General features: G+C 36.4%; 1 protein-coding gene across 1 annotated transcript in view; it reads left to right on the forward strand.

Annotated features, from left to right (window-relative positions):
- Window positions 1–26,618, forward strand: part of LOC134804909 (triple functional domain protein) — a 170,114-nt gene that overhangs the window by 129,189 nt on the left and 14,307 nt on the right. Inside the window, exons 30-40 of the mRNA XM_063778229.1 lie at window positions 6,996–7,119; window positions 7,818–7,946; window positions 8,471–8,533; window positions 8,674–8,757; window positions 10,081–10,284; window positions 11,656–11,753; window positions 12,377–12,569; window positions 13,491–13,688; window positions 14,216–14,395; window positions 14,902–15,143; window positions 24,200–24,383. Of these exons, the coding sequence (XP_063634299.1) occupies window positions 6,996–7,119; window positions 7,818–7,946; window positions 8,471–8,533; window positions 8,674–8,757; window positions 10,081–10,284; window positions 11,656–11,753; window positions 12,377–12,569; window positions 13,491–13,688; window positions 14,216–14,395; window positions 14,902–15,143; window positions 24,200–24,383 (1,699 nt within the window). The remainder of the gene's footprint in view (window positions 1–6,995; window positions 7,120–7,817; window positions 7,947–8,470; window positions 8,534–8,673; window positions 8,758–10,080; window positions 10,285–11,655; window positions 11,754–12,376; window positions 12,570–13,490; window positions 13,689–14,215; window positions 14,396–14,901; window positions 15,144–24,199; window positions 24,384–26,618) is intronic.

The raw sequence follows: 26,618 nt of genomic DNA on the forward strand, positions 1-26,618 counted from the left end.
TAGTATGTTTAGCGATTATTCCAGCACCCATGGTCCGATTTGAGTTATTCTTTTTTTGTTTGAAAAAAGTTACCTGCGAGGTATTCCCATAATAATTTTAGTTCTGATCTGATGTTGTAATCCATGAGGAATTGACGGAACCCCTCAATTTTTAAAGGCATGTGTATTATGATTTCGGTATTTTCTAAAGTAACTCAAGCATTTCCTCCTGAAATCCACCAATTTCATGAAGTGCAACTGTAGCCTTACCACGAGTTTGACACACATATTCGCTAACTTCTTCGTAACTTTATATACATAAGTAATTATACTTAACGCATTTACTTAAAAAATGATAATATTTTATTTCATTCTTTTGTTTCGAAAATAACGACTTATATGTAAAATGTGAAACGTTATTCGACTAAACATTGCTTAAACGAAACGATTACTCTGCCAAATGGAAATCGTCCAATAATAGTTCTGCGAATTTACACAGAAGCAAACTGAACGGTATGTGAACCAAGAGTCTACGTAACGTTAGTTGACCAGAAGTTACATTGACAAATAAATGACTCTGCGAAACGATGTTCGGCGAATCGTTGTCGGCGAATCGATGATCTGCTAAAAGTTTATCGGAGAATCATTAGGTACCCCCGAAGGAAGGCGTTCAGGGAAAAAAAAATCACATTTGGTATAATTTAGTGAGAGTCCTATTTATGAGATCTTTTCTTCGATACATATTAAATCTTCTAAAACAGTTACAGCGTCTCCTCCAAGGGATCCGTCGTCTAAATACCATATGTTGAATTTGGACTTTAAATCTGATATGATTGGGTGGATGACTAGACTAAAGATGGCTGGCCCAAGCGGGTCCCCTTGTTGGCAGCCCATGCTCGATGAAATGATGTTTTCTCCACTTGACGGTGCTCCGTAACATTGCCAAATGTATTTGTAGAGGTCTGGCAGTTCTTTTTCACCGCTGCTAGCAGAGCACCGCGATCGACCGAATTAAAAGCGTTTTTTACATCTATTTTTACAAAAAATTCGAAATCCGGACCACTTAAAAACGTGCGAGCAGCGTGCACACTTGCTATAATTCCATTTCATATATTCATAATTGTTATAATGTAATTATTAACATACGTCGATTTTGTTATATTATGATATATCTAAATTGTAGTTGATATAATGCCTATTTGTATATAATTTTTAACTACCTAGTATAAGAACGTAATAGGTATTGTATAATGGCTTTTGTTATGTTATACAATTTTATTATAACGTAATACTTTATACAATACAAAACTATTATTTTTATACGGGGTTACGGTTACGGTTACGGGGTTCTAACCTAACCCACTATTTGCTAGATATTCTTTTTGTGGGATCCCAGTTTTAACCTAACCTAACCCATTTTTCTGTGAGCCTTTTGTTTCTGTTGAGACCTACATATAATAATTATATAATGTCACTAGTTAGAACAAATATGTTTTTCTTTAACATGCAATGAAATATTGATGTTATGTTCCTTATAATAGGCTGCGAAGTATGACGTTTCAGGTGCGGCTAGGACAAAAGGTCGTTAAAGGAATTTCATACACAACTTGCAGGCCTAGGCCGGCAAAGTCCTCTTTTTTAATTTTCATTTTACAGATATTTGTGACACAGCATCGTGGCATTCATCCATAAAAAAAAACTAGAGGCAGTATTTGCTTTATGGTTCGTAATGACACTCTGCCACTACGCCTATAAAAAAATACAAAAAACAATGTTTGCTATAATTTGCAGTTTTATTTGTATAAAATCAACATGAACTTAATAAATAATACATTCTATAATTTTATAATTTTAAATTATAAATTTAACTACACAAATAAAAACATTTAAAATATTTCATCTAAACGTTAGCGGTAAAAAGGTCTACTCAAACACGCGTAGTTATATTTTTTAAATTGTTATGGAGGTAAAGTTGAAAAATATTCATTCTGTTTTATTGGATTTATGGTGCGTTGTTGATTTTTTTACTTTAATATGAGTTCCGACGAAATAATGAAATTAATATGAATTGTAATCGTAGGTGTTGGAATTGGCAGCGTAAGCAGAATTGATTTTAATAACTTGCTGCCTCTGCCGCCAAGTCAAAGACGAAGTATGTATATGGTTGTATGCTTATGGCAATTTTATTATTTGAGAAACTAAGAAAAATGGCTTACAGTTTATTAGAAACAGTTTTGTGGCATATTTTAAATGAATGTAACTACAAATTCGTCAACACTGTGGAAATTATACTTATTTACTCCATGCATAAATCAACGATGTATGTGAAACATGATATCAACATGAAAGACTATGTAAACTTATGTGACGAAAACGACAGTCAGACGGATACAAGGCGAAAAAATCAAAGATACATGAAAATATACGGGTAGTAAAAATACACGACTCGTGTAAAACATACGCGTGATAATGATATAGGTATTGGTTATATTTTGGGTGTAGTTTACTTTTAGTTTTTTCTAAGATAAATAAAACTTGGGTTTCGTGGATTTTTTATTTTATTTATTTCATTGCATGTTTGAGAAAAGCACTATACATACCTCGGCGGGAAATGGGGTTGCCCGCGCTCAGACCTATCCGGCCTAGCTTCGCTCGTCCGTCTATATTTCTTCGGCCGGCAACCCCTTTAGTCCCGGCCTCTGTAGTAATGTACTATTAGAGTATGTAATAATTATGGCAGTGTACTTATAACAATTAATATACCCTATAACCATTATATCAATAATAACATTATTTATGTCGTTGATTAGGTAATATAGTAGTATATGCTTTGTATTACGTTATTCAAAATGAAGATATATCAAACTATAATATATGAAAAGAAATTATAAAAAATAATATGATTATGTTCACTTTATATTTACACTTCAGTTATATATGTATTTAAATAGAATACGATTCAAAATATATTAAGTATTCTATCCATGTAAATTTATCACTACGTTATACCTTTATCTTATCGCCGGCATCCTCGCCTTGGCATCAGATTATTATAATTATTTAAATAGTCAAATTCAAGTACATTAACTAAATAAGGTAATTGTTAAACGGGATGTGATTAAACGCTAAATACTTGCAGGTATCAGGTAAACTTGAAACGATTAAGTAGATGTCAGTTGGTTTAGAGTATAACATTGAGAGCGGTTGTTTGATGCGGCCAATAGTCTGTTTGTACGCAGTTCGTCCATGTTCCGCTAGTATTTAGATTTGCGCTTCCTGTCGCGTCCGCCGCGATACACTACAAACTTATCACGTAATCTACCTTTGATATGGATGATTCTTGTCGCTCGGTCCCCCACTTGATTGCTCCTTTGGATATCCATATATTGTACGATAGTGTTATTTGTGTAGTTCATAATCAGTATGCCGTTCTTCCATATACGGTGTATTCTGTTGATACGGAAAAAAATGTGAATAAGTGACTATTCAACCCTGAAAATAAGATTTTGTGATTTGATGTTCTGTGTGTTATTATGTGGACTCAGGTTGTTTATGCTAAGTAAGTACCTATTAACATAATGTAGATATAGTCAGCATCAATAGTAGACGATAAAACAACCCGCCAAAAGCATCTGCCACAGTCCAATCGTTCCACATGTAGATCTCTCTTTGTTACGTTTTATAGAGTTTTGGCGCATAGTCTGATACGTTACTTTTATGCTGACTGTACCTTACATTTTTGAGCGCCAATCATAGCCTAAGCCGTCTTAGAGAATGAAGTGCCTTTAGAGGTAATAAAATAACGGAAAGCCGTAGTGAAAATTATCAACTATCGATGAATAATAATATTGAACTAGAAATAAAATTAAACGATAGACTTTTCATTGAAAAGTTTTCAAGCTTTCTGATTAATTTTTATATTGTTATTTCCAATCTTACCAAAGGCTTATATGTATTAGTTGGTGAACAAAATGTGTAACTTGTAAGGTTTCTATTAGTTGGAGAACTCCTAAATTACACAGTATTAACAACATAATAGCAAGTACTAGCATCAGAAGAGTAGCGTAGATATAAAGGAGAACTCCTAAATTACACAGTATTAACAACATAATAGCAAGTACTAGCATCAGAAGAGTAGCGTAGATATAAAAGTAAGATTTCTTGAAATCTTGTGTACCTTCGCTTAAAATTACAATTCAATGACAAAATTTAAATAAAATTTTGTGGACGAAACCAAAGTAGGTATGAAAATTGCATGATTTTTATTTTTCATTCATGTCATTGCTGCCATACCATATCCCATTATAGCCCAGTCTCGTTAAAAGTGGCCAATTACTATAGGGTGGCCAACAACTACAGCAAATCGGCCTACTTACACGTAATTGCGTTAAATTGATATATGACACGCAAGGACTTCAAACAATTTAATTCCTTAAATCTCAAAATTAATTTTTCAGGTTTGGGGGTATGTTCTTAGATTGAAATATATTTATCCCATCGAAAACATAAATGTGAAATGAGAGCCAAGTTCAATATGAAGTACGAGTATTCACGTATGCGTTGTCGAATTCGCATACAAAAAAAGATATTTTATCATGGGTGCCATGTTCTGTGTAGAAAGTCATTTTTACAATGCATTTATTTCACTTGGGATGTAAACCGTGTTCAAGATGTGACTTTGCTATTTTTTACCAACAAACCAAAATTATGAAAAATAACATGAGCCAATATAATAAAACCTGTACGCAAAAACCAGCCAAGTCAAATCTTGAATTTGAATTACATTCCAAGTAAAATAAATGCATTGTAAATATGATAAGTTAATTTATCAATAACTGTTTGAGCTACGTTTACGAAATTTTGTATTCTAAACAAGCTAAAAGGCTTGAATAAATGTGTCATCATATGTGCAGGCAGGCTAAATAGGTTTCATGTTGTGAAGGGGTCAAGAGTAGCTCGAAATATAGGGTATTTTCCTACTAGTCAAATCAGTTACTTTTTTAGAACTGTCAAAACGATTTGCTAATATGGAATTAATATGAAACATTACATCGTGACGTCACGGTCAACTCACCTACTTTTTATATTTCTATCCGATTTATTAAATAGAACTTGTGTTAAAAAATAACTCCTATCTGTGTTTTTCTAATAATTATCTGGCGCTTTATTTCATACATAGTGTAAAATAATTTATTTTAAATACAGTATAATACCCTAATGGTTCGTGTAACTATTACACACGGTTGCTGCGTCGCCAGTTCCTTTTTCTTTGAACTTGATGGACACGCTACCGCGTGTCTTGTTTAAAGAGATAATAATTGACATATATGTACATCCTTCTGGTTAAAATACTTATTGTCTGTCTCTCTTCTCTCACAAAACATTTGTGTCTCCGTGTTTTGCACAAGTTAGCTGAAAAGACTATTCCACCGCGAGGAAAATTGCTATGTTGATGTAAAACTAGGTTTTCAAATATTTATCATTCAATATACAACGCGCGTAGAAAAACAACTCAATATGTGCATTGAATTAGTCTTAGCCCGCGTATAGTAGGTACAATTTGGACTTTATTTGCGCTGATATCAAAGAATAAAGATAGTCTTTTCAAACCGCTGATTTCAACGAATAATAATAAAATAGTTCTTTACGATACAAGTGCGGAAAAGAGGAAATTTTACCTATTCGCACGTGTATCGTACAACGTTTTACATATGGCCCTTTAAACTTTTGACATCGCACGAAAAGTGCTATTTTACGCACTAGTGCGGGAAAATAGGACCATATGTACTGTAATAGTAGATTTTACAACAAGGGCATAAAGTGACCCATTTTTACCCGAGGCAATTTTTTGGTCTGAGCGAAGCGAAGACCAAAATAGTAGACGAGGGTAAAAATGGACATTTATGCCCTTGTTGTACACTCTGCTTTTCACTTCGATTGCGAGGAAAATAAAATTATATTTTTCACGGCAATTTACACCACGAAATTGTCATAAAGCGAAAGAACATAATACATAACCAATTCCCGCCAACTAACTTTTTTTTTTTTTAATTTTCAACATGTGATCAGAGTTTCAGACTCTTGGTTTTCTGCCACGTCAAACATTTCGGAGCATTTTTGAACGATAATCGACTCCTATTTTATGTGATTTACTAAATTTAATGACAGAAAATACGGATTTCTAATAAATTGTAGAATAAAATAATATAACAAGTTTTGTCATTTACACAATTTTATTGCTCAGTAAATTTGTGCAATATGTTTTAACTGTTTGGCTGTTGAGACCTTAGTCTAGAAGAAAATTTTACTTTTATGCTCTAGAGCATAAAATGCGATTTTATGTCGTCTACGCACGACATAAAGGTGCACTTTTTGAGCATGAGAAGTGAAAAATATATTTTGTGATTACTTTGTCGTTAATACCTTTATTTCTATACAAATAGTATTTCAATACGTCCGTTTAGACATCGCTCTGTGCCAAATATATATGTATGTATGAATGTGACTTGCGTGGTTAGGAGTATCCAGTTACATACGAGTGTAACTGAAGTCCACTATGGCTCGTGGTCGGGCGGCGGCGGCTAGGCGATTGGCGTGGCCCCGACTACGAGTACGTACCGCTGCACATGTGCTTTGAATAAGATATTTCATGTTGTACCTGGGTGAATCAACTTTTTCTTGTCACTCGTTGCCACGTTTACGGTCTCCTGGGTCACTCTTAAAATCCTAGTTTCATGATTTTTTGGGGTGGTGGTGTGGTGGACAAAGCTTTTCATAATGGGTCATTTACTGAGCACGTTACTAGAACGTGATTCAACAGTTCTTCTAAAAAACTGTATTACTGTAGTCGTCAGGCTGACGGGACAGAATAACAACAATAAATAGTTGATGTGAATCCGACTGAGTAAAGATGCAAATTCGAAGAAATACTTAATACAATTTAGAATTTAGATAAATATAGGTACAATGAAGCTATGAACATGATCTATAGGATTTTTTTTGATATGTTAAAGAAGGCGATGGCTGGGAGGGCTGCGCAAACCGTCACAGGGCAAGACCGAGAAGGCCTCGAGCGGGGCGCAGTCCCCAGCGGATAAGCCAGCTCCGCTGAAGAAGGTTCCTTCCGAGAAGAAACTGAAGGTGCGTGATAAATGTTTAGTATTTTCAACTTTTGAGTTTAACCGGCTTCGCGCCTTCATGTTTACGTACTCGTAGAACTTATACATGTGAAAACTGATGAAGTTCTGTTTGATCAAATTGAGAAATGGCTAAAACGAGCTGACGAAGGGCGAGTTCAACAGCCTTCATAGAGCTAACTGCATGTTAGACCTTTCTTAGATGCAAATTTTATCTGACTAGGATTATGATTACAAGATTAGAATAAAGGTTGAGTGGTAGAGAATGCCTCATGGCATTATGTCCGCCTTTTGTACTGTAAGGTTTCCTTTTATGCAATAAAGGTTAAATAAATACAAGTGGTTTAGGACAACCGACTCTAAAAAGGTTTTATTTTAACAGCAACTAAAATAATACCCGTAATACAAAAAACAATACCGGCCAAGTGCGAGTCGGATACGCCCACCGAGGGTTCCGTACTTTTTAGTATTTGTTGTTATAGCGGCAACAGAAATACATCATCTGTGAAAATTTGAACTGTCTAGCTATCACGGGTCATGAGATACAGCCTGGTGACCGACAGACGGACAGTGGAGTCTTAGTAATAGGGTCCCGTTTTTACCCTTTGGGTGCGGAACCCCTAAAAATACCATAGTCTTAGTTGTCGGTACCTGTAGCTGCACTAGGAAACTGCACGTGATTAATTGTGAATGTTGTATCAGTTGCCATACACGGGCGACAACGGCCGCCTGGAGGACGCCGAGGGCGCGCACGGCGCGTCCAGCGCGCTCGACGAGGCCGAGGACGACGCGCCCGACGTGGAGCTGCCGCCGCCCATGAAACCCATACAGGTGACCAACACACACACACACATACCAGTACTCACCATACATACAAACACAACATCCACTCCGTTGTACCATAACCGTTTTCGGAAATATAATTCTGTAACATAGAGGTAAAATATGCTCGTTTTACTCGCTATTGCTTTCCTGAATGAAGGAATGAAAGGCCTGAGAATGCTGAAAATGGAGTATATTAAATTTGTGTTGCTGTAAAGAGTTGAGGTTGTGTGATAAAGATAACACATATATTAAATACAAAGAGAGAACCGTTTTCCTAAAAGACGGCGTTTTAGCTGTTTTAGGAATAAAATGGATATCAGTTCGATGGAGAGCGCAGTCGAAACATTAAAGGGCAGGTGCTTTTGTTGTTGCTTTACATTTTAAAGACACTTTTGACTATGTTACTCCAGTTTAATTGCGCGGGAAATGTATAAGCATAAGCTAATGAATTGTTATAAATAAATATGCACCGTCGCGGCCCACACACACACCGTTAGATGGAAGTTTCATTAAAAGTTTGATGTGTACAGGACCCTCAGGCGGTTCTGCAGCAGTCGCCCACCCCCACAGTGTCCACAGATGCACCAGCTCGCGTAAGTTACTATTTGACTTCAACCAATAATATATGTTCTTTTAACCATTAAGTAACCTTCATTTCCAAATCTAACAACGTAACTAACTCTTAAGGGTCCGTGTAGGTTTTTAAGAGGTATCATGTTGGTAATATTTTCAGAATTCGTTGACCATGGAAGCTTTGGAAACTAACGGTGGTCCGGCAGACATTGCAGAAATTGAACAAATAGTCAAGGAAAAAATGGTTAGGTTACTTGATATATGTTGCATGATGGTTTTGTTGGTATTTGTTTAGTTTGATTGTTAGCGAGTGTGCTTAACTAAATAGTAGTTGGTGTCACTAGGAAGCAAAATTATTTAGGTTTTTAAGGCTGGGGCGGTATAAAAGTTTGAATGGTAAGCGAAGGGTACACCATAGATTAATGAGCCGTCACAGAGTTTCAATCGCATGCTTATCTTTTACTTCGGGATTTCCAACGATATATCCACCAATAAATTGCGTTGACTAATTATATGCAGTTAATGGGGCTTCACTAATTAGTTACCTATTAGTTTAAAGTGATCGGGAAATTCTGAATCACCCAATTGTTGGGTTGTTCCGAAAACGGATTCTGAAAATGATGGAAATAGACGTTTACATAATATGATTGATTGATTTCGCATATTATATTAAATACATAAAACAGTGTAATGATTGATTAAGAAAGATAACGGTTTCTTTCGTATATGGAAGACATTTTTTTACAAGTAGTCAGCATTTGTTACAACAACAAAGGCTGCGTCAATGCCAGCTTTATTAATTTATGATTATGAAACTCGTTATTCCTATTTATATTTCCCATAAAATAAATAAAAATAAAAATTAACATCCTCATGTTGAAGGAAAGCCCTTAATTGAATCACAACTATGCCACTATTGCTACTAAAACTGTTAATGAGCATTGCGAATTATTCAAGTCGTCACGCCCAAAAGATTAACTTTATTGCTACTGATTGATCAATAGTGGTTTTCCACACCATCCTCTAGAGTTTGTTGGCAGAACATCCCCGAATATACCATGAGGTATTTTATGTGTTTACTTTTGGTGTATTAAATAGTCTGTTTTGTCTTACATTTGCTTTGTGGCGTTTATTAACTTAGTATAAATAGCCGATATTCGCTTTATAAGGGTGCTCGCAAATTTGTATATTTCCTATTTACATATTTTTTGTAATAAGTATTGTCTTTAAATTTGGTGTTTATTTGTTGTCAGTGACGTTTTAATATTCCAGTATGCACGCTGCACTTTCATTTGCCATTTTACCTTTGGATTTCTTTTTTTTTTTTACATTTCCACTACTCGATTTCGATTCCGATGACGAACTCTTCATACAAATAACATTAACATTGTTGATCAAGTCGTGTTATGTTTATTTTTCTAGCATGTTGTTTGGTAGGTAGAGTGTTCTCTCCTAATTTTGGGAAGTTCTAAGTCTAATAAAAAAACACCTGAAAGGTAAGGTTCTCCGCTATTTGTGATCCAGGAAAAGTGAGAGGTTGCAAGTAAAGTGTGCGGTTATGGTGCAGGAGCAGCACGGCGGCGCGGCATGTGGCGGCGCGCGCGCCGACGAGGGCTCGGCGGATGACGAGGAGCCGCGCACGCCGGGGCCCGACTCCAGCGTGGCCGTGCTCAAGAAGCGCGAGTACGTGCTGCGCGAGCTCGTCGACACCGAGGAGATCTACGTGCAGGACCTGCGCCTCGTCTGCGAGGGCTACATCCGACACATGCAGGTCACACACTACACATTACCACTCTACTGATACGATTTATTATTATACACTCCGGATTTTTTAAATGGCACATCAGCTACCTAGACTAAAAAGGTCTTAGTAGACATACCCTAACGTTTGAAAAGAAAAAAATATTGACAATTACAGATTTTGGAAACATTTGATTCGAATAAAAATAAAATAGCTAGTCGTAAAAAAATGTCAAAATTTGTCGCTGACTGTGCATTTGATTTCGAAATGTGTAAATGTGTATCGTAATTAATTAAAAAAATTAGACAGTCTCCTAAGACTATTTCTGCGTGTCACCCTGGATTAGGTGCTCCATTTAAAAATTCCGCGCTGTATACCATTTTTTTTTTACTGGAATGTCTTTGGAAGGTTATCGTTTATAAAAGGTTTGTTTGTATGTAGGAATGTTTGTATGTTTGTATGTCTATATTCATTGACAGAATTCATTTCAACATTAGAAGTGCCTTAGGATTAGGGCCGTACATTTCCATAGTCCGTAGGTGTTTATCTGATAAATAATTAATTGTAATACCTACTGTAGTGTTGTAAATAAGTTAAGTCCACTTATATAGAAAAGAAACATTATTGAAAGGTTTGCCAACCAGCTTTTTTATGAATAAGGCCCATGCATAAGTATAATAAAACTGTGAACCTCGCTCGCGTTTGCGGTTTAACCTACTTACAGACAGATGTGTGTGTCTAATACCATCTCAGTAGGTACCCAGTATTGATTACTAAACTTACAGATTAAATAAACCTTCCTTAATACATTTATTTGCAAAACCGAATTTACATATTGGTTAGTCAATCGAACAATTTACGTTAAATGATGAAAAGTCCAGTTTGCTCACAAGTACCTATGAGGTGCTCACGACGAACCCGAAAGATTTTAACCATGCATTTCTGACGCCAAAACAAAGAAATAATGTAACATGAGATGACGTCAATGTCGCTTAAAATGCAATTGTAATCTTTTTTTCTGTAACTGTAATCAGTTTAAATGATTTGGTACTTTAATTTAGTAAAACCCTGTTTTTGCAAAGTGCTACTTGTCACTTTATGACATCTGTCAATAAGGATATTTAGACTAGGTCCCATAGTGGCAACATCGCCATCAAAAAGGCGTTTTGCACTAAGTAGCAATAACAAGGTGATTTTTTTAAAAATTGGTATTAACCCTGAAACTAGGCGAATTGTAGAAAAAGTTTATAGGACATTTTAGTTTAGTAAATATGATCAGGACGCTGTACACATTTTCCGGATTCATCATGAGCACTTTGTGTTTTCGCGACCAGACCACTGAGTGGTCATCATGATGTGTAGCCACTGTACCTATAAAGAGTATACACATGTTTCGAACAGGACCCCAACGCTGATCCGCCGCTACCCGAAGGCCTCAGAGACAGCAGACTCCGAATGATATTTGGCAACATTGGGGCTATCTACGACTGGCATAGAGAGTAAGTAACATTACTTGTTATGTACCAGTAATACTAAGATGGTATAATACTGTTACGTTATTTTTTTCGTAATCTGGTATGCTTTTTTATTTAATTAGTATCAAATTATACCTATTTAGTAAAAGAAAAGGAGCCATTGTTCAGAATATTGCAGATCAGTAGAGTGAAATGGTGTTTGAAGAAGTGACCAACGAAATGTACACACTGTGCATTATGGAATTCGTTCATAGAGTGGGTATGCGCTTTTGCAGCTTGCTGTACATGTTGCCTGACTCCATACAACGGATATTTTAGTAATCGAGTCTATATTCGATAATGAAAAGTAGTTAATAAAAAAGCGGCTCAGCTCATTACGTTGACGTTTTCGTATGCCTGTGCGAATTTAGCAGATTTATACTGCGTGCTCGGCGATTGTCATATAAGGATATCTGCTACTGTACTTGTGATATGCAAATGGTTTTTTGGTTCGATTTGTTTTGCACTGTTACATTTTGTTATATAATTGTTTGTTTTATGTTGATTGCATTGCATTTATTTGATGTAAATATTGACCGCGTCAGCGAGCTTCAGTTAGTTAAGAGTGAGAGCGCCATGTATAAGACATGTGAACGATTTGTGTACAGTAAGTTCGTGGGGGAGCTGCGCGAGTGCCTGGAGGAGCCCGAGCTGCTGGGCCCGCTGTTCCGCCGCTTCCTCGAGAAGCGCATGTTCCTCTACGAGACCTACTGCCGCAACAAACCCGTCTCCGAGTACATCGTCTCCGAACATGACCACTACTTTCAAGAATTGAGGCAAAAACTAGGACACAAATTACAGGTGAATATTAACCCCCTTAGGGCCACTTGCACCGTTCTCTAACCCGGGGTTAACTGGTTAAACCTGGAGTTACCATGTATACCAGTACATTTTTACACTGGGTTAACGTTTTAACCGGTTAACCCCGGGTTAGTGGGATGGTGCAAGTGGTGCTTATTCATTAAACTTTGATTTAGTTAAATTATGTTTTATCCCTTTCTTATAAGTCAAAATGACAGATAAAGACTATTAGCTAATTGAGGCTTGGATCGCGTTTATGAATAAGGAGGGGGTAAACGGTCCTAACGTAAAACATTAGGTATCAGTTCATAGTAGGTAAGACAAACCTTGTCTAAAATGAAATCTTTCCTATACGGAACTCCGATTTGGAAAGTTATACAGACTCGTTAAACTGGTTCAATTTGTTTGCACAAGTAAACGTTGATCTTGAACAAGTAAAGTTGTTCTGCATAATATTTGGCTTGCTATCAAACACTTTTTCTCATATAATATTTTAAACTTTCGCGTTTGGAACACATATTAACTCACATTTATAGACGGGTCTAACGCTGGTAACGCTTATTACTGGTAACGCGAACTCAGTCGTCCTGAATTAATGTAAAATAATATCATTGGGTATTTTGCTAGCAGGGATAAGTTCCTTTAATTAATTAGTTACCCGTGATTTTTAGAGCATTAGCATTTAAACTAGTGTCCATTTGTAAATTAGAGAGATTAGTACTATTATGACCTTCGTTTAAAACCCAATTAAACTGCCGAATATGGCCACAGACAACCACTTTTCTATCTACTATAAGATACACATTTCCAACAGATAGAATTAGTTTATAGCTTTTAGGACACTTCAAAATATGGGATTAACCCATTATTATGCTTGGATAACTTGTAACAGAATAAAAATTAGAGTGGTAAACATTTCAGCTTGGAGACCTGTTGATTAAGCCAATCCAGCGCATCCAGAAGTACCACCTACTGGTGAAGAAGGTGCTGGCGTACTCGGAGGCCGCGGGCGCCTCGCCCGCCGCCATCAAGTCGCTGCGGGACGCCGTGCTCTGCACCTCCATCATTCCCAAGAACGCCAACGACATGATGGATGTCGGCCGCCTGCAGGGTTTCACGGTAATCACCACTTACCTCTCTCTGATATACCTACCGCTTAGCGAATAAGGCTAATCCCTCGGCAATTTTCATGCATTTTTAAAAAGCTAAGCGGATGCCCATGAATGTTCACAGAATAGAACGATTTCTAAATCAACTTTATTCTTCCATTTAAATGCTGTAAAATCTTCTAATGTAATGTAATATCTTTTGTTATTTTAGCCGAAATTTGTTTATTTGTTTTTTTCTAAAATGCAAGGCGAGTATCTCTTAAATCACCGCATCGCTAGCTGAGACTGAATTGAAATTAAAATATAGTCATTTGCTTATGCATAAATTTAATTTATGATTTGTATTATTTACAATAATTGGGAAGATTGATAGCAATTGAAGATAATCGACTGACATCTTCTTCTTCTTAATATTAATAATGGTAACGAATGATCTATATTAGATAAGGTATACTCTAGTAAACAATGTGCAAGTAGATGGAATAAAATAGGTGAGACAAGTGAGTAGCTGACGTAGTGCGTGCGTGTTCGGTGCAGGGCAACATCACCGCGCAGGGCAAGCTGCTGCTGCAGGAGGAGTTGCTGGTGGCGGAGGGCGGCGACAAGGCCAAGGAGCTGCACGTGTTCCTGTTCGAGCAATGCGTCATCTTCAGCGAGCCCGTCGGCAAGAAGACGCACTTCACCAGCCCCACCTACAACTACAAGGCTCATGTCCAGGTACCACACCGTTCACTCACATTTCGTCGGGTGACAAGCAAAAGTCACGAACTAACACCATTGAAATTATTGGACAATAAACCGTGTTACAAGTGTAATAAAGTGCATAGTTACTTTAATTTTTTGATAGTACTTAGTGACTTTTGCTTGTCACCCAACGATTTATAATGTAGCCTGCTTTTTCTTGAGCTCCTGGTCGAAGTGGATTGTCTTGCTATTCAAGTTCTATAAATTCCATAAGACATTCCACCCGAAGGCTAAAGGCTATTAGGTCTGATTAAGACGGCGTGCGAACTCTCATGCTATTTTAGTTACATTGCGGCCTGTGGGTGACGTTCAATTCAACCGACCGATCAAAACCTTCAATGTAATGAAACTCGCATGTGAGTTCTCGCATCGTCTAAATAAGCCCTTATTGACATGCCTATCTTTTTAAGAAACTGTTAATGAAATATAAAACACCATTACACGTAGGTATAGAGTTGACTCGCGTTTTTTGTTGACAGGTGAATAAAATGGAACTGGAGGAATCTGAAGGAAACAACGGCTTCGTGATCCTCTCTGTGGACCCGAACAAACCTCGACAATCATTCGTGTGCCGTGCGCCAGAAGCTCGCCGGCAGCAGTGGATGGCGACGCTGTCGCGCATCCTGCACTCGCAGCGCGAGTTCGGCGAGGCGCTGGAGAACCCCGGCGCGTACCTGCGCACGCGCGACCTGCACCGCGACGACGCGCGCGACCCCGCCGCGTAAGTACCGTTCGACAGACCGACCTACCGCCGCATCACTTCCTCTTTTTGCCATATGTCGCCAACAACCACTTCACGTGCAGAGTTTAACGTGATAATGGACGATATAGTGTGACCGGCATGCAAACTTACTATTGTGGGCGATGCTGCCATGGCAGGTGTCGTCGGTCGTTGATTGCATTCATGTTAACTTTCAAAGTTAGAGTCTGCTTACACTTTGATTGAGATTTATGCAGGTGATTACTAAGAGTATTTTGTGCATACATTTAGTATAGACCATAGTACAAGTAGTTGCTAACACCTAAATGTTACGCTTAATGTTATTATAGGCATCGCAATAAGAGAGATGTGGTAAACGGCTATGTACCTACTACTAGCAGAAGAAAACACGATAATTTAAAGTAATAATTGATCCACAGAAGTATTTTCGGCATATAAATAATATTGCACAAAGAAACATAACTTTGTTGCTATCGGATCGAATATGATCATAAATTTCATCTCTTATTGCGACACTTATACTGATTAATGGCAGATGGACTGCGAGTCGAGGCTACTTGACTCGTAAGAAAATAGGACGCACATACACGGTGGCCAAAAAATAAGTGCATTCCCGTTGCCAGGGAGGTTTTGTGATTATACTGAGCAACTTTTCCTATGGGACCAACCCCGAAATCGCGATTTCGAGGTTTCGTTTTTTTCGCGATTTCGAGGTTGGTCCCATAGTAAAAGTTGCTCAGTATAATCCCAAAACCTCCCTGGCAACGGGAAAGCACTTATGTTTTGGCCACCCTGTATATCTTCTCACTTCGCTAATTACTATAATTACTAATCAGTTGCGGTCCTAAGGTTTTAGTACTTGTGTATAACTAAATACCTCGGCATTAATCACACGCGCTAATTATTATGTAAAGTGTTAACAGGCCTTTACACTTGTCTGTTTGTTCTTGGTGGTGACGGTAACTAAAATATGCCCGCATGAAGTACCTACATGCATAAACATTTGTGTATATACTTATACATATAAACGTTATCGAACTGAATATGCGTTTCAATAAATAACCGTTGCTTTGGCGTTGATTCGAGCATTATATGAATTTGAAATGCCTTATAATGCCCAAAAAAGTTCACTGACATGTTTAAGAGTACGCTACTGTCGCTTATATATTTATATCAATTATATCTATGACAGACAATGGTTGTACCCTGCCAGCAGAAACATTTAATGTAAATATAATCATGTTAGCTGGCAGGTTTTAATATTTTTTATAATTCCGTTTACACAGATAAAACGAAATTAAGCAAATATATTGTACAGATGTAGTACATAATTGTTTTCCATCGTATTTTCTCGGAAACGTTCGTGTTTGTCATGCTACTTTCAGTCAATCTCAGTACTATTTGTACCGAGACTGACTGAAATAGCAAGACACGTTCGTACGTTTCCGTGAAAATACGATAGAAAATAATTATACACTACATCTGAATTACAATATTTAAAATATGGGAAGTTTTGGTCAATATGATAACAGTAGTTTAATAGCAAGCATAAAATGTTCATGATTTTGGCAAAGCGTGTTACATAGGCTTAGCACAATATCTTCCAAGTACGCAATTAACTAATGATTGTTAACTGAAATATCGACATGGTTGGTTTAATACATCTACACATCGTTAGAATAATATTAATTAATAATAAATAACTGTCCACATTAGGTTAATTACCACATTGGAATTGATATTTAGATGTGTATTATTTGTAATTTTAAGGTTTGCATAGAATCTCTACTATGTCATATAATATACCGTATGTTATTTCTTATAAAAAAATAACAGTATAATATTACTTCCAAACGTTATAAAAGTGTTTGATCAGATAATACCAAAGATTTAAAGGCGTTTGATAGACGCGGTATCGACGACGGGAAAACGTGTCCGCCTACTTGTATCGACCAGTGTCGGTAAAGTGACTTTTACTCTATACTGTTAACACGTCGATACCGCCTCCATCATACCCCCGCTGTGTCCTATTTTTTTTTTGAATACTTATACTATGGTGTCATTGTTAGTTGACATTTGCCAGGTTGGTGAAGTAGGTGATATATTGCTTTATACACTACAGTTCATAATTACATTGAAAATGTTGAGCAATTCGGTTTGTGAACTTGCAAACGTGGCTTTTATCATGCTGCATTTAATTTTATTAGACATTGATTACAGATAACTGCTACATAGAGTAACTATTACTAAATAGAGTCATTTAGTCAAAGGGTCGATCGACTATTTCATGTCTTTATTCTGTACCTACCTGTCAGCCAGGAAACAACAGTAACACGGTTTATCGTGTATCGTATTAGTGACAAGAAAAAGTTGATTAACCAAAGACGAACACTTAGAAATACTTACAAATCAGTTATAAAACATTGTCTACCAAGGAAATCATGCTATGATTTATGATACTACTACATAGTTGTTGTGTGGGCGCAACTGTAGTGTACACTGCCAAGAACAGGTAACTGCAGTACCGAATAAATGCTTACTGTAAATACATTCCTATAGCTCATGTCTATAAAACGAACATTTGTGTCACCATTCAGATTCAAAATCTTTAAGTCATTGCAACCGACATTATTGTACATCTTTACACGTAAGTTCATATATAATTTGCAATACAATTTTGGCTTGTTTTCGTGTCGTAATGATAAATAGGTATTTGAACATATTTCGAAAAGGGCTGTCCATAAATTACGTCATCGATTTTTGACCCCCCCCCCCCCCCCCCCCTATAATCATCCAAAAATCATGCTTCAAATGACCCCATTTCCTCCTACTTCATGCTACCGTCATCAGATGTCCAGACCCCCCCCCCCCTAATTTGAAATGACGTAATTTATGAATAGCCCCAAAGTACTGCCATTGACGAACAACAAACACCAGGCATTGTTGCCAATGTATTTAATTTGAAATATTCGTTAACTTAGGAGTTATAGGTACCTAATATTAAATATCACGGCGCCAGATGATGGCGCATTTGGAATTGAATTTGAAAATAAGTAATAATACAGACAGCTTTAGTTAAATATTATAGTGCTACGTCGATAATTAAACCTTAATTCGGCGTTTGCTTAGTTGAACTATATAATATTAATTAGGTAGTAGCGACGGGCTAGATGATATTTAAATACTTGACACGTCATCGAGATGCGTGTTTATATAAATAAAATAAAGCCGTGCCATTCAGACATTTAATCTTTTTTTATTTCAGATCAGGTGCATTAGGAAAAAAAGTATTTGAGTTGATGATCATAACATAACATAAAGATAATTGCAAAATGAAAAGCCTAGATATAGATATATCTGATGGGCAACACGCCTCGATTGTAAAGTTCTAGCCCCGCACACCTGATTTAGAACTTTTCGAAGATTGGTACTATAACTAACTAATTGATCATTTTACGCAGAAATTTTATCTATTTGAGCCACAGGCGTGGGTCGATGTTTAGTTGATTGTAAAATGGGTTTCATTTTCTGATTTATATATGTACTTGTATACGTAAATACAGTATTTTACTTCAATTAAGGTATAAGAACCTTGCAAGAGCTATGCAACATTCTCTAAGCGTTAGTACAAACGACTTTCGAATCACTGTACAACCGAGACGTTTTGATAACCAGATTAATTAATTAAATCAAATCTTAGTCCACGTGAATGGAAAGCAACACAGACGTTTAAATGGTATTTCCTATCGCCTTTATAATTACTAATGACAACGTCGCAGGTAGGTTAGTTTTACGAAATTAGGTTTTTACTTAATAGCGTGTATTTTTATAAGCGGTACCTGTAAATCGAGCACACCATCCGTTAGTTCGTCTGTAATCTACTAACATACTACATACACTAGTCACTGACAAAATAACCAACGTAACTGATTTTGACATTGTCTTAGATTCGAAATGGATATTCAAGTGATGATGAATACTTTTAATTGATAACAAAAGCAATAATTTAATTATCATTAAGCACTTTTGCCAATTTTGCCAGAATAACTAAATATAAAATAAAAAAAGGCAATCGACTTCCATTCTTTCGATCCGATTGGAATATAAAGCGTTCAGAGAAGCAGGGTACGAGAACTCAATGTCACGCGGGTGTTCCCATTGCTTTGTCAGCTAGTTGCATTTCAACACACCGTTTCGCATGTTTACACTGCCAGTGATCCGCTAGGCGGGCTCTCCATGACGTGGCGTAGCGCGTAGCTCGAGCTGGCGGTGAATATGTTGCGTCAAACGCTATATTCAAACGGAATCAAAAAGAACAAACACACGGCTGCCTGCACTTAATGGGAGCAAATAATAATCAAATATTTACGTAGTTCACTCTGCAATCCCACAAATAATTTGACTTGCCTCGTAAGTTTTTTTACGCTGTCGATTAGGTTTTTATTTGCCTTATTTTAGAGCTAGTAATTAATTTTCTTCCTTCTCATCGGATTAGTTTTAGTTTAACAGTCAAGCTCGATCTTCTATCACGTGTTCAATGAGTTCTTTTGAAATAGTCTTATTTTGTAGCTAATCATTGTTCCTTTCAATCCCATTGTTCAATCCAAAACACAATGTCAAAATCTGTTATGCAATTTATTTCTGTACCTAAAATACTTTATCACTAAAAGTGTATTATCAATTTATCACAAAAAGTGATAACATGGTAATAGATTGATATACAGTGTCGACAAAATCAATGGGCCCTGGAGGGATAGTGCCTTAAAACCTTAAGTTAGCTTATTTTACTTAAAGGAAACATTCTTTTTTTTATTTTGTAAAGTTTAGTCTCGCCCGGGATACGAACCGACTAAAAATAAAAAATAAACATTCGATATTTTATTCCACTAGTCGATACAGTTCATGTTAATGTTGAAATTTCTCCAAGAAACATTAGGTCTTACACTCGTCTATGGTACAAAATATGCATAAAAAAGAATTTTTAGTATTTTTTTAATTTTAAAATCAGACAAGGGAATTTAAAAAAATCTTGCAATGCAGTTTTGTTTCTTTTTAACAATAAAAGAATGTTTCCTCTAAGTAAAAATATCTGGGACCTTAGCTTATATCTAGTAGCTTTGCTCGGAAAACATATAAAAACACCCAGTAATGCACGTTTTCCCAGAGATAAGACCTAGTACGATTTTTCGCCCCCGAAAACCCCCATAGCAAATTTCATCGAAATCTTTAGAGCCGTTTCCGAGATCCCCGAAATATATAAATATTACAAGAATTATATTATATACAAGTATTGCTCGTGCCCTCCACTCCAGCAGGGGGTAACAGATAGAAAGAAGAAGATATATTATGCTCGTTTAAAGGTATAAGATGAGCTAACTTAAGGCTTTAAGGTACTTTCGCTTCAGGGCCCATAAATTTTTTCCACACTGTATACTTCACAAAAATCAAGCTGTAGGTACAAAATATATAGTAGTGTGTAATTAGTTACAACAAATACGGTGAGTTTTAGGCAGTTTAAAAGTAAATAGAGTTGTGATCTTGTAAAGATACTATGCGGTATCGCGTGTACTTAATGCAATAATAAATTATGTTCAAGTATCGAAAATGCAGCATGTAACATACTTGATTTTTAGCTTAAGTAGGAATTGAAGAAGACTGGAAATAAGGGCGTGGACGTACGGAATGATACATATTTAATAAATATATGAGGGAATGGGACTAACGGTAGTCTAGAATAACATTTTAGGGGTTGTGCACAAATCACGCGAGGTTCGATAGGGGGAGGGGGGGTCACGAAAAAATCACGATAGATCACGTTGGGGGAGCGGGGTATAAGGAAACCTCACGTGTATTTTTCTACATTGAACGAAACTAAGAAAAAAGAACCTACCACATGAGTAGATACTTTTTCTCGGTTTCGTTAAACATAAATCTTCACTCTGCACTTCAAAATAGCGAGTCTATTTAACGAAAATAAACAAGATTTTCTATATACAATACTATTTATCTTAAAATTAGGTCGAATGAAAAAAATTCAAAAAATACACGTGAGGTTGTGTGGGGGGAGGGGGGCTAGCCAAAAACCTCACCAAATATCACCAAGGGGGAGGAGGGGGTCAAAAAGTAGCCGAAAACACCTCGCGTGATTTGTGCACAACCCCTTACTTAATTAATATCCTACTTTACTTCCATAGTGCGAATTAGGTCTAACTAGTAGTGCTAATTATTCATTAATAAGAGTTCATCACTACACTGGGGGTTGCAATCGCATAACTGCATGATTGATGAAATTTTATATTTATTTATACTGATTTAAACTAACATAAAACTGCGTGACTTGGTCATTCGGCCAATGAGTTCATATCATTTTGTATTTATGGAACCATGTCATTGGCAAAACGGCTGAGTTAAGTGGTTATTTGATAAAATTGTTTTAAGATCCATATGCAATAGACTATGGGGGATATTAATATTAATTGTATGTCCATTTTCTACCAAATGTTCGTAGAACAGTGATACTCAATTTAGATTTTTAGGTGACACGCAAGGTGATCTCGGTATAGATCCTTGCCATCCGCAAATTCATCTTGCGGCCCGGGACTAAATGCAAAACTGTATTTTGTCGTTGAGAATACTAATTAATACCTTGATAATTGATAAAATCGCCATATCGCAATCGGATTTGGTATTCTCAACGGCGATTTGTGGCCCTCGTAGAAAAAGGTTGAGTATGGCTGGCGTAGAATGAGTTTCGCGAATTAGCGACGAATTTACGGTGACGACGACGAGTACGAGTCGCTTGCGCCGCGATATTCGTGAGTACAGTTTGGGCGACAATTAATATTTTTTTTACCTTTTCTAACCAACAATGGGGTCTAAATAAGCTGCAGTTAACAGTTTATAACAAACTAGCGGGACCTTATACTATTAATACTCCACATCTTACATATTACTATAAACATATCCATAGATTATATGAAAATATTGTTGTATATTCTTGATTGCTTGCTTTTATTACTAACCTCGTAAGGCCCAATGTGCATTATAATGTACACTCTGTTTCAATCTAATTTGAACCTTTCAACAGCACATAAGGTAGCATTTCTTTTGATTCATTGTTTTCTAAAACAAACGAAAATCACCCTAATCTCATATACAACAAGGTTCAAATAAAAAATAGGGAAACTTTGTATGGTGGACCTTACGAGGCTAAGACCAGTAGGCCCCATGTTGCTAAAGGCTCTTTGACCGTTATGCTCTTTTAATTTATTATTTAGATATGAACATAGTTAAAAATGAATCATTGATTGTATTTGCTGGATAAATTACACTTTTGTCAGGTTTAGGGGCCAAATTAGTTTGCGTTACCTCCTACAATAGATAGGTTTCATACGATTAATCTAAATTAATTACTTCTGCAAGAGGGCTACTCTTGTCGAATGAGCTGCAGTTAATATTAAGTAGGTATAATGTATATTGTTATCGTTTAAGTACTTAATCAAATCATGAAATGCTAATGGATCTCAGCTTTTGATGTTAATAGTTATTCAATAACAATATGTAACCAAAGAACTTGTAAACTAAACCATATTTAGTAGCAACTTAAGTAACAGTGTGATATGTTTTTAACGTCAAAGATATCGTGCTGTTGTGCTTTGCAATGGCTTTCAATTTGTTACAATTTAATCGTTTTGTTTGAAAAAAAAAAAATGCTTCACACTAGCGAGTGAATATAGTGGCTGTAGAGAGAGCGCGCGGGCGCCGGAGACGGCCGCCGCCGCCACCGCTCTCCGGCGGACGCTGCAGCTTTGAGTCCGCACTCCTGGCGGTATACAATTCCTTTATCTTCTACATAATGTTTAAGGAAGAGTCAGTACGATACCTATTTAATAACAATTTCATTGAAATACGCTGAGATTTACGTGAAATTGTGCTAGTATTATTATACATATATTTTGATTACCTATCGATCGATGGAAGTGTATAGTTTAGTTATTTAAAGACATACATCACGACCAAAATATATGGTTATTCATAAAATCGTCATGTGACACTTGTCTCATAATATAGTTTTGTAACAGTCGTATGTATATATTTGCCTATTACATCCTAGTGTATGTATATATCACTAACAACTGTCATTGTATTACCTACTGAAGTTTAAATGTTACTGGAGTAACCAATAAATGTGAATAAAAAGTGCTTGTGGTTTACTGCTTTTAGTCCTGCATGCTTCTTTAATTTTGGTTTTATTTTTAGTTTGGGGGCCAGCTTACTGCTAACTGCTTTAAAAGGAACTCATTGGTCACCGTATATTATTACTTGGCCATCAGAGAGAACAAAATATTTTGTTTAAGGGTAGATATTTATACCAGGCAGATTTGCAGTATTTCCGATTTTAATAAGTTTCCAATATCATATAGTTATTTAATTATTTGAACAGTTCAGAGCTTCAATAGTGACATTACTAAGGTGTTAAGCCTTTTGCTAAAGAACGTTTGATAGGAAATGGAATTGAAAATACTACAAAATTGCTTTAATTGTTTAATATGGTCTTGTTGTTCAAAACATTATCTCCGCGTTTACGCCTATCATGAATAAATAGGTACAGTCAGCAACACTATTCGCTTAGCACCTTTGCATACAAACTTCTATGCAGGGGGGGTACCTTTTCTCTGCAGCTGACTGTACATTAATAAGTCTTGTACTTAATATTGGCCCTTGATTTATATTTCATCTTTACTAACTAGTTGAGTTGAAATAGAGAGCTAAAGTCAAAAAAAGTATCTAAACGATTGACATCGGACTGTCCATTTATTGCTCAGAAATTGAAAGCCTTCTAATGAATTGCCACAACTACAGCACGAATTTTTAACTTTAGCACTTTATCCAAAATCCTAACAAATATTTTCAGACTACTAATTACACATACGCCGTTCATAGACACCTTTTGTTGTTTATGGTTTACCCGATTATAGTTGTAGAGACAAAGCTGGTACGCCCGATTGATTTATTTGTTACTTTTAGTTTAATTGTACCTATTCCCGTCCCGATAGCGCGGGTGAGGGTCGGTGCGGCCTGCGTAAAACGGAGAGCGTGCCGCCGTCAATGGGGTCGCGGTTTGAGGTGCGCGGGCGCACGCAGCGTGCGCACGCCAAGGCGAACACCATCAACCTGCCGCCCAGCGCTGCCTCCGCGCGCTCCTCGCCCGCCAGCCCCACCTCGCCCACGCAGCCCAACGTGAGTACCGTACTGCCGCTCGGTTACCACCAAACCTGTGCTGGACACCGTTACAAAGGGACCCACAAACCTATACTAACACTTGTAGATTTCATAAGAACTAGACTTCATTCTACGAGACTGCGCTCAAAATATCTGAGCCTTTTAAAGGCGTGCGTTTTTTTTAATTGTATATGAAGACAGCGCATGTTAAAACTTGTTAAAAACCAATTGAGTCTTCTTATTTAGGTAAAAGTATCAGTAAAGAGGACTCAGGGTTGTAACAGTCAAAAACTTAACTCGAGTTCTAAATACGAGGACTTCTAAGACTAGTCTGTCTCGCTTTCTGGAACCCCTTTATGGCAGAAAGAAATTGAGAGTACAGCAATCAAGCAAAACACTGTTTTTTGTAAAAAAATACCTCTATACCCTATTAAACTTTAAATGAAATAACATCAAGTCTTACTTAATTAATTAACTAAATTAACCCTTTTCCATACATAGTACGGTTTATCGACCACATACTTAGTCTGTCCATAAACTCTGTCACAAACGTTTTTTCTGATAAAAAAAGTTATAGGTACAGATCCTCTATTATTCATGCTTATGGTGTAATAGTACACCACGTCGTACTCGACGCAATTGGCTGTCGCACTTCTACAGAATTCTGTGTAATATTGGGAATGAATATAAAAAACGTCAAAAATCATGCTGCTTGTTTATGGTGATTTTGACCCTATTGATTTATTTGCTTATTTAAAATGCTTGAATCTTGCATAATGCAAGAGCTGGGTCTTTTGTCTTTTTAGTGTTCCGTACAAAACTTTGTTCACGGAACACTTATGGGATCACTTCGGTCTTGCAAATCAGTTAAATGCGTTTTTCTCAGAGACCGTTTGACGTAGATACCTAAAATTTGGAACAGTTATAGCAATTACCACTACTCATATTGTAAATAAGTCAATACTACTTATTTCTTATTTAAGGGGGAAATTTAGGGGGTTGAGAGGGGTAGGCTGAATTTTTTTTTATTTGCAAGAATCGTGTGGGGTACCATTAGAAAGCTTGCAAAAAATTGAGTCGATGGACTGATTTTGACTTAATTTTAGAGTGCAATAGTTTCGATAAAAAATGCATTTAAAGTTGCAAGTTTTCATACAAAAATTTTCACCTCTGTCCTGGCGATTTTCGCGAAAACTATAGCTAACAGGCAGCTGACCAGTCAATACCCAACTTAAACAAGTATGGAGACGGCGGGAAAATTATCAGCTTAACTTTATCTTTATTAGTTTTTCAACTGCAGCCTGGGGCCGATTGCATAACAAACTACAACTAATATTACAAGCGGAACTCCTTATTTAATAAGTGAAATTAGAAAAGGAGTTCCGCTTGTAATATTAGTTGTAGTTTGTTATGCAATCGGCCCCTGATCTTTGGTTGCTTAGGGTTAGCTAGTGTTCTATAATAATATGTTTCTTGTAGGAAATTTTATGTTTATTATTTATGTGCAAGATTTTTTTTTTATTTGAGTCATAGTTTTAAAATTATTAACGAAAAAGTAAAAACAAGGAATCTTAGAATTTATTATAATTAACTTTCCCACTTTATTATCTTTTTAAATATTGATCCCTGCGAAAAGTGTACACAATCTTTTTTTTTGAAAATTTTATGTAGATTATTAACGTTTAACAAGATTTTTTGATATTAGCCACCGTTTACGAGTTATTTACGAAAAACTAAAAAAAGGGGCCTTAAAAGTGATTATAATTAAATTTCCCGCGTTAATATCTCTTTGAATATTGATCCTAGCAAATAATTGTACGGAATCTTTCTTGTAGACAATTTTATGCAGATTACTTATGTGTAAGAACATTTTTTGCTATGCGCCACCGTTTAGGAGTTATTTACGAAAAACTAAAAAAAGGGACCTTTAATATCAAATATCTCACTTCCGGTCAAGAATTCGATCAAGCAACCGAAAAAATCGGATTCAGGTTGCCAAAAAGTAATATGATTTGCCAGTCGAATCAAGAAGGAGAGCGATTTTGAATTTTTATGTCTAGTCTATTATTGCAGTTTATCTGAAAAAAAAAATCAAATTAAGAATTCCGTTCTTCACTGTCGTTGTATTTTTTATTCACAATAGAGCACATAGAGTTAGTAAGGCGAATAGAGATAACCGGCGAATTTTTAACCAGCAAAATATGTTTCTGTACGGGAATATTTTTCAAATAACACCTTGTTATACTATATTTT

The sequence above is a fragment of the Cydia splendana genome, chromosome Z, assembly GCF_910591565.1.
Source record: "Cydia splendana chromosome Z, ilCydSple1.2, whole genome shotgun sequence".
NCBI lineage: Eukaryota > Metazoa > Arthropoda > Insecta > Lepidoptera > Tortricidae > Cydia > Cydia splendana.